Here is an 11,470-nt window from a genome sequence, read left to right as displayed (position 1 = left end):
CAAACAGTTTAATTAAGCTAAAGACAATAAGCAATCTATAAAAAAAAACGCAGCGATTTATTTGGTGTAAGGTAACAGACTGCTCTTGGATTGCAGGAAAAATTAATAATTCAACAGTGGTGTCAAAGATTACAAATTATATAATAATAAGATCCCCAGCCCCTGAGTATGATCTTGCTTTCATAATTTTGGCGCATGAAAGTGAATATGTATATGTATTTATATTCATAGTGATGGGAGTTTAGCAGTTCTCTGAAACTAGTGCTTCTAATTTCCCATTAAATTCCATTGTGACGTTGTATTCCTCGACGCAATTACGGGTTCTGTCAATCTACATGTCGGAGCTTCGAACGAAACTTACCAGTGCCGGCCACTGACGGAAGAGATTGACGGTCAGCAGAGGAGAAGGAAGGAAGTTGGAAAGGGTAGGGGCATAGATGGAAACAAGTGGAAAGAAAGGAGAGGAAGGAACGATATCAATCTTTTGGTTTATTTATCTACAGGTGTCTTATGTTTATTGGCCAGGCATATTACATCATACTATTAACGTGGTATGCCTGGCGTATTCTAAAATTACTCTTCAATTATTTAGCTAGATTTATTACCCTCATCATTATTTTAATTAATTATATGGACCCAAATTTAGATGAAATATGTATAATAGCCTTTCAATCCAAATAATTTGTGCTATTGAAGAGTGAACTCCACTCCTGTAGTGAGCTACAAATATAACTCAATATATATGCTTTCGACTTAAGGGATCACTACAAAAAAAAATGGTTTATTATGACGTTAAAATATATAGTTTAACGATGCTTTTTAGCGTCTCTAAATGCTTACCCACGCTTTTTAAAGTGTCGTCACAAATGTCATTAAATTGCGTGTCGTTAAATTTAACGACGCATAAATGTTGTGTGGGTAAATTAGATCCGGCGAAATTTTGCATACAAACGTCGTCATGCTACCAACGATTATATTTTAAACGTCATAATTTTTTACCAATTTATTTATATTTAATTTACGAAATTAACACTACATTTTAATAAAACATCGCAATTTTGATGGCACATAAATATTCATAGCGTCTTAAACACGTTAACATTTCAATTAAAAGCGTCTCCATATTTAGGACATTAAATTATATAAATGTCTATATTTTGCTAGATGAAAATCTATTATATTAATCTTATTTTCTAACATCTCTAAGATTAAGACACTTCAATATCAGTTTTTTGTATCCAAATTTAATGAAATTTCTTTAATAAAATTATTATTATTATTATTATTATTATTATTAAATATTCGTATATAAAGAGAGATATAAAAAAAATCTAAAATGGAACATTAGAAGAAAAAGAAATATACTTGAACAATCATACAACATCTGAATCTCAATAAAAACACCAACATTTTATTAAACTAATTTAAACTCAAAAAATGTACACATAAAAAACCATTACAAAGATCCTAAATATTGAAAATGAAACAAAAAAATACATATTCAAATAGATTAATTACAGTACCGATTTACAAATAACAAAATCTGAAGCACGTACTGATTCTTCTATTACCAGACCTTCCCCAGTTTCAGGTGGAGGTTTTTTTCGGGCTTCGGTAGCATTACCAGCTTCAGCAAACCGACACTTTAGTTTTTCCAGTGACTTCAAAGAATAAAAAAGTATCTTGATTCATGCTTCTCACGTTTTTAAAATTGGAAGTGAAATTGAAAGAGGAATAAGATTTTGTGTTACTGGCGACAAGATACAGAGCGAGATAAAGAGATGCAAACCATGAGGAAAAGAGGCTGCCATAGATGGAAGATGGAGGAGGAGTAAAAGGAAGAAAATTCAACAGACGGTTGAGTAGGGATGAGAGATTAGGTTAGAAATATTACTAACTAATGGGGTGGTGATTTAATTAGGTTTTTTTTTTTGCAAATGGGTTGTGTTGTGGACCACGATTTAACCCACTACCAATCTAGTTTTTTTTTTCATATTTTTGATGTAATTATTTTTTATTTATATACATAAAGTAAAGGCTTTCATAAATATATAGAAAATAAATATAGAAAAATTATATTTTAAAAAATGAGAAATAAATTTTCTATCTAAAATATAAAAAAATAAGATAAGTATAAAATATATCCTGACGTTTTTTTCTAAATGTGAAAGTAAAATTTTAAAAATATGGATAAGAAAATTAAAAGTATCGTTAAGTGATTGTCCAAGACGATACAAATAACAAATAATAAAATGTGATTGAATTTTTTAATACGACGATAAAAATAAAAAGTGTCTTCAAATTAACCAATATAGGGACATTTTTTATTGACACAAATTAATATTTTAAAAAATACCAACAAAAATTAAAAGCGGCATTAAATGATTATTGAAGGCGATACAAATAAAAAATGTGGTTGAATTTTTAAATAGGAGGATAAAAATAAAGTGTCTTCAAATTTAGAAATATTGGAACAGTTTTTATCGACACGAAATATAGACTGTCTTTAAATGGTTTTTTTTTCAAATTTGTACTTAAATTTTTAAAAATAGCAACAAAAAATTAAAAACGTCATTACGGATTATAAAATACGACATACGCAGAAAAAATGTGGTTGAATTTTTAATTATGGGGACAAAACTAGAAAGCGTCTTCTACTAAAAAAATATTAGGACACTTTTTATCGTCTCAAACCTAAACTTTTTATAAATTAAAAAAATACCAACACTTTTTTCTAAATGTGTAGCTAAATTTTTAAAAATGTCAACAAAAAATTCAAAGTGTCAGTAAGTGATTATAAAAGGCGTCACAAAATTAAAAAGTATGGTTGAATTTTTAGGTATGGGGATAAAAGAATAAAAATATATTCAAATAAAAACTATCAAGACACTTTCTCACAAACGCAACTTCTAAACCGTCTTTAATATAAAAAAATATCGATACATTTTTTAAAAGAGTAGTTAATTTTTTTTAAAATTCCTTCAAATAATTAAAAATGTCGTTAAGTGATAGTAAAACCGACACAAATACAAAAGTGTGGCTAAATTTAAAAATATCAAGACACATACTAAAAAGCGTCGCTAAAAAATGTCGTAATAGACCATTTTTCTTATAGTGGATATATATAATAATTTTATTTTTCAGTCTTTCCTTATACTTTATATAAAATTTCAAATCCATGTATATACAATAATTCTTTGTTAGTCATGTTAGGAAATAACATAAGCAGCAGAATAATAAAGTTTTCATAACTGTTTCCTTAACCCGAGGAACGAATTAATATGTATATTATTCGATTAATGTATTTAATATGTTTCAAGATAATTTATCGAATTACCTCTTGACGATTATCTACCATTGATGTAGCATACCATAACTTGATTGAACGTTGATCATTAGCAACCAATCGTAGAGTGTCTCTAACGAAAATCCACACAAACCTCGAACCGCAGAGCAACCTGAAACTACTAAGTGCATTTTGGCTAGTATGTGTATGTGAGAGAGAGGCTGGGTCTAGTACATAGAGTTAGCTTAAATTCATGCATGTAGGGGTATATATAGTGTTTTCTTTTTATTGTGTAATTGATCTCCTAATCACATTTGGCAAAACTAAACCAATTAGGAATTACAATAACTATTTAATTCTAACTCCATACTAGCTACATACATATATATAATTAAACACTTAGCAATTAATATAAATATTTATAGGATAAATGGTGCCTTCTATGGTTACTTTGTTTTTGATAAATATTTACCTTTCCTATTTAGATTTTAACTTGTTTAATTAATTTATAAATAATTATAACTATTCTAAAAATCAATTAATCAATTAAACCCTAATATACACCATAATTTTTGGTTAGGGTTTCTCTCTCTCATATTAGAGCAATTCCAAAATTATCATGTTGCCCCTCGTTCTTAATTCTTAGTGTGTGACCCATCATGTTCTTACTACAGCTAGTCGTATATGTTTATTGCAATTCGCTTAATGATGAATTGGATATCAAATTAACTTTTAAATTTCTAGCTATTAATTCAACCTAAATTAATCCAACTAAACGTATAACGGAGTGAGTGTCCCGACTTAAGAAAGAAGTGTCTTACTCCTTTAGATATGAAGTCAAGTTGATTTAACATTTTACCTTTCAGTGTATATTTGCAGTGATAATAAAACTGATATTATCCTGTTAATAATTTATGATAATATAATTAAAAAATTAAACCATTTAATTTTATCATAATTAATAAATTAACCCAATAAATTAATCCATCATATTTAATTTTAAATTCTAAATAATAACAGAATTAATAAATTAACTCATATCATTTAACACAATGTTTAATTTTATCATAAATTAACACATTTTTATTTTTATTTTATAATATTATGTAATCTAAAAGATAACCCATTACATAATTTCCTTATCTAGTATTTTTGTAAGATTAAACAATTTTATTTTAAAAAAAAAATATGAAATATTTTATTATTTTATTTTTACTATACATTACATATTTTCATCATACAATTATATAAAAAAACAATAATATTACCCCACCAAAATCATAAAGTTAAAAATCACCAAAATAATATACAATAATAGTGAACCCTACCTCTAAAATAGTGTTGGTCTTTCTATTTATTGACTTTTCAATTATTTTCTAGTAATTTGTCGTTTTTTATATATTGTTGGTGCAGCTTGTAACGTTGGTTTAAGAGAAAATTTAGTGTTAAAATTTTTATCTAGAAAGAAACATCAATGTTAAACCATGATAATATTAAAAATATCACAAAAAAACACTAATAGTATAACATACAGTAATTTTCACTTGGTCAGTGACTAATCAAGTGAATTTGATTAGTTACCGTTAGATCTAGATTTATTAAAATCCAATGGTGAAGATTAAAATTATCGTAAGATTTAGATTTGATAAAACCTAAATCTAATGGTTACTGCCAAATTAACTTGGTGAGTCACCGACCATGTGAAAATTACTGATAGCATAACTCTCATGAATGGCTAGTTTAAACCATGTTGCTTGAAAAGTGTGTTCCATCGCTTCCTGCAACTGCGCAAATTTCCTTTGGTAGGAAGTTGGCTCTCTCTTCGGGAAGCAAATCGTAGCAACTGGTTCCCTAGGAACGGTTTTACAACACTGTTTTAATATCAAGTTCAGTTCGCAGATTGGTTGTCTTTGGCTGCGCGATCGCTAATTTACTATGGCTGATTTAGAGATGTCGTAATTTTGCTATCTTAAAAAATGAGGAAACCAAGATCTCCTTAGTCTTATGCCAGCTTTCGTCGTTTATCCGTGAGGCTAATTGGGCTAATAAAGGCTATACGACTAACAACATCATCGATATCCATATTTTTCAACAGTTGAACATTACCACTCGTCCCCCTCGTGCCCGAACATCATCGGTGTTAGTTGGAATCCCCCACTTTCAGGCTAGCTGAAGGTTAACACAGATAGAGATGTTTTAGGATCCCTTAACACTGTTGGTGTGGGCGGCATTTTTAGAACCTCTCATGGTTTATCTCGCGATTGCTTTCCTTTTTCTATCCAGAATTTCTTCGGTTTTATTGTAGAACTAAAGACAGTGATTTTTATGATTGATCTCTCTTAGGCAAAAGGGTGGTGGAAGCTCTGGATCGAGTGTGATGCTACGTATATTGTCAATCTGATTAAGCAAAGATCAACGAAGGTTCCCATGTTGATTAAGCATGATTGGCCTACTTGTTTATGAAACATGAACTCCATGGATGTTATTGGTTTTCATATTTACCGTGAAGGTAACTGTGCTGCTGTGCGCATTCCTTTTGTAATTCCTTTATTTTGTATGACTCCCATAGTCTGGAGAAGTTTCGGTGTAGCTAATTGTCTTTCATTTCTCTCCTTTGTAATATTTCTTCTTTTTTATTTATTTGACTCGAGGGCTAGTTACTTCAGGATGTGGGGGTGCTAACCTAATTCGGATGTCCTACCTACTTTCTCATTAGCCTCTCACTTTTATTAAAAAATAAAGCAAAAGAGAAGCAAATAAAAAAATATAGAGGAAAGAAAATATGGTTTGTATCTTTTAGAGAAGAAAATAAAGATGGTAGGCGTAAATGAATCTTGATTGTTTAATAAAAAATGGTAGATAGAAAATTGAAGTAAAAAATAAATACTAAGTAAAATAGTCTTGATTACCTTTCAAGACTATATAAAAAGTATAGATTTGAGAGAATAATTCTTGCGTATATAATAACAAGCCTTTATATTGCGTATATAATAAACTTTTATGCGTGAAGTCCTCTTGATATTTTGAGCCAGAAAGATGCAACCACCTTTTGCTAAATCCTTCCTTAATTATGTTGGGGGATGGACTTTTGCCTTTCTAGGATTGCGCTCGACCAAGCTCTTCTAGGTGCCACCTTACCTTACGGGCCTTAAGCCCAAATACAAGAACAACTTTATCAAATTGTATTATTATCAAGTTTGATTCTTATTAAAATTATTTGAACTGACTTTTGTTTTTCTCCAAAGCTAAAACTCATTTTTATATAGTTTTACGTATTTCTTTGGAGTTATAAAACGAATGAGAATGATGTGAATTAAAAGGGAAGAATTGATAATTAATTTGAGAGAAAAGAAAGAGAAATGAAAAGCGCAGAACGGTATTTTTAGATTTTGAGACGAAGATGAGAAGCCTAACATGAAAAGTTTTATAATTTTCCATTATTTTTTATGTTTTGACATGTTAATATTGATGCTTATGTGTCAAATTATAGGAATGGCCTATATTTCAACTTTTATAGATATATAATAGATATATAGAATATGAAATACATATAATTTCTCTTTATATTAATTCTATTAATTTGATTAAGAGATTAAAAAAAAAGTACATTCACCGATATAAATATCTAAGTTCTTGGGTATGGGTATGGCATAACTCGAAGGGGATTAGCTTTCTCTAAGGTACCTCCAAACTTATCATCCATGTTTAACGTTTTTGTTTCACATCCTTCTTCAATCTTCCAATCAAAGTTGTTAATGAGAGATCCCAAAATAAGATGCAACATTTTTGTAGCCAACGACAATCCAGGACAAATTCTCCGACCACTGCCAAATGGGATAAGTTCAAAATTTCGGCCTCGTACATCAATATCTAACTCCAAAAATCTCTCAGGAAAAAATGAGTTAGAGTCTTTCCACATGCTACCATCTCTACCAATAGCCCAACTATTAACTAGAATTTGAGTACCCTTTGGGATTATAAACCCACACATTTCCACATTTGCTCTTGCTTTTCGTGGAAGTAAAGGTACCGATGGATGCAATCTCAATGTTTCTTTCACAACTGCTTGTAAGTATGGTAATCGAGATATTTCTGCTTCATCTACTAACCTTCCTTTCCCAATTTCCCTCTCAATCTCTAGTCGAGCTTTAGATAGAGTTTTAGGATTCCGGAGAAATTCTGACATTGCCCATTCTATTGTACTCGAAGTTGTATCAGTTCCAGCAATGAATAAAACCTGTTTCAAGTGATCATATGTAGTTAATTTACAATCCAAAATGAAATAAAAGGGTAAAGAATTTAGGGGAAATTACTATATTATATATGACTTTGCAAATACAAACGTGGTTTAAAAGTTTGTAAAATCAGGTCTATATTTTGTGTAGTTAGCAATTAAATGATCTGAGTCAAGTTGCGGTCAAAAAAAATATTTTTCTTTTAGTTAATTTTTAAATTCAAACCTCATATATGAGATAATTTGCAAAAACAATCTTTGTACTAATTTTTAATCGCTTCCTTTTAAGATCAATAGTACATCTATAATTTTGAGAGAATAGAGTTTACGAGTCTCACAAACTTCAGATTTTGGATTGTAAACTTTTAACTTCGAATGTACAATCTAAATTGGTGAAACCAAAGACTTCTTTTCTTTAACTTTACTTAAGAATTTATTCCTCATCGTTTATTTCTTATTGCTCTCCCCAATTCTTGTATTTTTTTTAAAAGCTTAATCAATTTTTAGGTGTATTTATCTATAAAAAACTAATTTACTCTCTTATATTTTGAAAATATTTTAAACTTGTTTACGGATCCTATTGACTTTCTAAAGTGACCTACTAGCTGTCTATAATTTTTTACAATTTCTTATAGTAATTATCGGCTCATCAACTTTATTAAACAAGTTTAATAAAGGGACAATTTATAGAAAAATTCAAATTTTAAACATTATTTATAACTTTGTTAATAAAAATTATGAATTATGTCAAGTTAACGGTTAACGAATTTCCACTACAAATTCATCAACTAAACCACTTAAAGAATTTGATATTTATAAAATAAAAAATAAAGATTTATACTTTTGATATTATACTAATTAAATTACCAATATTGATTAAGCAATAAATATTATTATATTTATGAATTTCATGTAAAGAATCATTTAATAATAAATCACTCAAAACAAGTTTAGATAGTAAAACCTTTTTAAAAATATAAGGAACATAACACCAAAGATATATTATAACTTTATAAAAACATTACAACTTTCTCACGTTATAAGATGTAAAAATACCTCTAATGTTTAACGTCAGGAGCAATTACTATTAACGTCTAAAATGGTGCAATTTTACTTTGAACGTTGACAGTAAAGAGCAATTTTACCATTGACATTGGCAAGTTGAGACAATTTCAAACATTATTATAAAACACATATATTTTATTTTCTTATTATGGACCAATTGCACATCAGTTTATTTAAAAAAAATCATATTTTTTGTGATTTTATAATAGAATTTGAGACTAATATATATAAATTCGGTGAAATTTTTTGAAATTTTTTTATCGAACTCATACAAAAGACAGTATATTTATTTATTTTATTTTTAAATTTATTCACATCTAATCATATGTTTATGATATGTAACTAATGAGTCATAAAATGACCCACATGTGAAGTGTAAATAACAAGATTCATGACCGACAAGACAGTTTGATAAAAAAAATTCTCAAATTGACCAAACTTGATAACGTTAAATATAAAAATGCTCTTAATTGTCAACGTTAAAGATAAAACTTGCACCATTTTAAACGTTAGAGGTAAAATCACTCCTTACGGTAAACATTATTAGCAAATTTTATTAGTGTATCTTATCCCCCAATAAAGCAAATAATTAAGCAAAAAGAATGAGAACCAACCATGAGAAGATGTTTGATGGATTGTCGATCCAACTTCTCGGAGGTATTGCCTTCATCGTTGAGGTTTAGAAGAGTCTCTAACACGTCATTGCATCGGATATATCCTTCCTTCTTTCTTAACTCAATCCTTTCATCAATCACACTATCGAAAATCCCGATTAACTTCCCGAAATAAACACTTGTCCGACGCCGTATACCTTGTGGATCAATCTTTCTTAAAAACGGGAAATAATCTGACAGATTAAGCTTTCCTGCTTCATCCATAATCGACCTGAAAACCTCCTTAAAGTCTCGTACACTATCGGAACTCGAATTGGTCAGATCCAGAGAACATATAGAACTTGACAATGTATTAAGCATTGTTCTGAAAGCTACTTCGCCAATATTTACAGCCTTACTTTCCCGGCAGTTATCTTCAACGTCAGCGATGAGTTGTTGAATTTTGTTGCGGCGGAGTTCTCTGTTGAGATCAAGTTTCTGATTAGCAAAGATGTAAGAATTGCATATCTTTCTAAGATTTCTCCATTCTGCCCCTAAAGGCAACCATACAATGGATAGGTGGTGATCTTGGGCATGGATAGCATCAGGGACAGTTCGGTCAGATAGATTTAAATCGTGAGTTTGAAGAGTTTCTTTAGCTAAAGTAGCGTTGGAAATTACTACTGTGGTAATTTGACCGAGTTTCAAACTCATTATAGGGCCATGAATGTTGGCGAGTTTGGCTAGGGATTTGTGAGGTTTGGTACCAATTTGGAGGAGATTTCCGATGACCGGAAGTGGAAATGGACCCGGTGGAAGCCTGCCGGCACTTGCAAAGAAATGAAGCGCCCAAACCAAAGTCAAAGAAGACAACAGAAAGATCATGAGAAGATCCATTTCTCTGATTTTCTTGAGAGGAAATTGAGTGGCTTGTTCTTATATAGATGATCAAGTGGAGGTGTGCATTTTCATGTAGTACATAATTATTTAATTAATTATAACATGCTAAACTTTGATGAGATATGTATAATATAGAGCTCTTGGATCCAATTCGTACTAATTCAGAGTACAATAATTTGTGCTATCTAAGAGTTCAACTCCACTATATATATAATTTTACTTTTCAATCTTTCCATATGCTTTATATAAAATTTCAAATCCATGTATACAATAATTCTTTCTTAATCATGTTAGGAAATAACATAATCAGCAGAATAATAAAGTTTTCAAGATAATTTATCGAATTACCTCTTGAAGATTATCTACTATTGATGTAGCGTACCAAAACATGATCGAACGTTTTGATCGACTCGTTAGCAACTAATTGTAAAGTGCCTCTAATAAAAATCCACACAAACCTCGAACCGCAGAGCAATCTGAAACTAGTAAATTCATTTCGGCTAATATGTGTGTGAGAGAGAGGCTAGGTCTAGTACATAGAGTTAGCTTAAATTCATATATATATATATATATATATATATATATATATATAATGTTTTCTTTTTAGTGTAATTAATCTTCTAATCATATTAGATAAAACAAAACCAAATAAGAATTTTTTTGAATGAAGGTTGGGACGCGTAAGCAGTCCGAGCATCCCAACTAGGTTGGCACCCCCGGAGCAGCCTACAACCCGATTATATTATTATCAAAAAATGAAAAGAGAATACATAGGGGGAGAAAGCAAAGAAAAAAAGAGAAAAATGAAAGCAACAACTATCTAAAACGAACATGAGCTACATTGAATAAAGCATCCGAAACGAAACCCTGACAGGCTGACGGTACTGCTGTCCACCACGACTTGGCCCCTGATGATTGTCCAATGCTTGCAAGACAGTCCGCCACTCGGTTGCCTTCTCTGAAGATGTGGGATGCTTTCCAATTCATTCCGGAGAGTTTCTGAAGACAAGCGAGCCACTCTTTTCTGATTCTCCAAGGAACATCCTTGAATTGCTTGTTAATAAGTGTGACCACATAGCTAGAGTCAGATTCAATCCACACCAACTTCCAGTTCCTGTCCCAAGCCTCCCCTATCGCCATAATGACCGCCTGTAATTCTGCAATAAGCTCAGAAGAGTTCTGCAATGGAGCAGCAAAGCATCCAAGGACGAAGCCTCTGTGATTTCTGAAGATGCCCCCTACACCTGCCCTTCCGTTGGCATCCGAGGCACCATCCGAGTTGAGCTTGAGCCAGTTTATTGGCGGCGGAATCCAGCGAATGATTCTGATATCCGGCTCAGGCAGCGGACGATTTCGTGCAACAGTAATCCCTGCAAACTCATGGATAAACCG

General features: G+C 30.8%; 1 protein-coding gene across 1 annotated transcript; it reads right to left on the bottom strand.

The window, feature by feature from the left end:
* Positions 1–6,821: 6,821 nt before the first annotated feature.
* On the bottom strand, positions 6,822–10,224 carry LOC136210661 (geraniol 8-hydroxylase-like). The gene is made up of 2 exons (XM_066002023.1): positions 9,200–10,224; positions 6,822–7,523 (listed from the first exon to the last, which is right to left on the bottom strand). The coding sequence occupies exons 1-2, from the start codon at positions 10,073–10,075 to the stop codon at positions 6,912–6,914; spliced, it is 1,488 nt and encodes a 495-aa protein (XP_065858095.1). The 5' UTR covers positions 10,076–10,224; the 3' UTR covers positions 6,822–6,911.
* Positions 10,225–11,470: the final 1,246 nt, after the last annotated feature.

The sequence above is a fragment of the Euphorbia lathyris genome, chromosome 1 (assembly GCF_963576675.1).
Source record: "Euphorbia lathyris chromosome 1, ddEupLath1.1, whole genome shotgun sequence".
Taxonomy (NCBI): domain Eukaryota; kingdom Viridiplantae; phylum Streptophyta; class Magnoliopsida; order Malpighiales; family Euphorbiaceae; genus Euphorbia; species Euphorbia lathyris.
The sequence above is the reverse complement of the archived record's forward strand: the minus strand, read 5'-3'. Positions and strand labels throughout refer to the sequence as shown.

Coding starts and splice junctions, on each gene's coding strand:
- LOC136210661 (XM_066002023.1), bottom strand. CDS start 10,075: ATGGATCTTCTCATGATCTTTCTGTTGTCTTCTTTGACTTTGGTTTGG. Junction 7,524..9,199: donor CCATCAAACATCTTCTCATG/GTTGGTTCTCAT, acceptor CACTTGAAACAG/GTTTTATTCATTGCTGGAAC.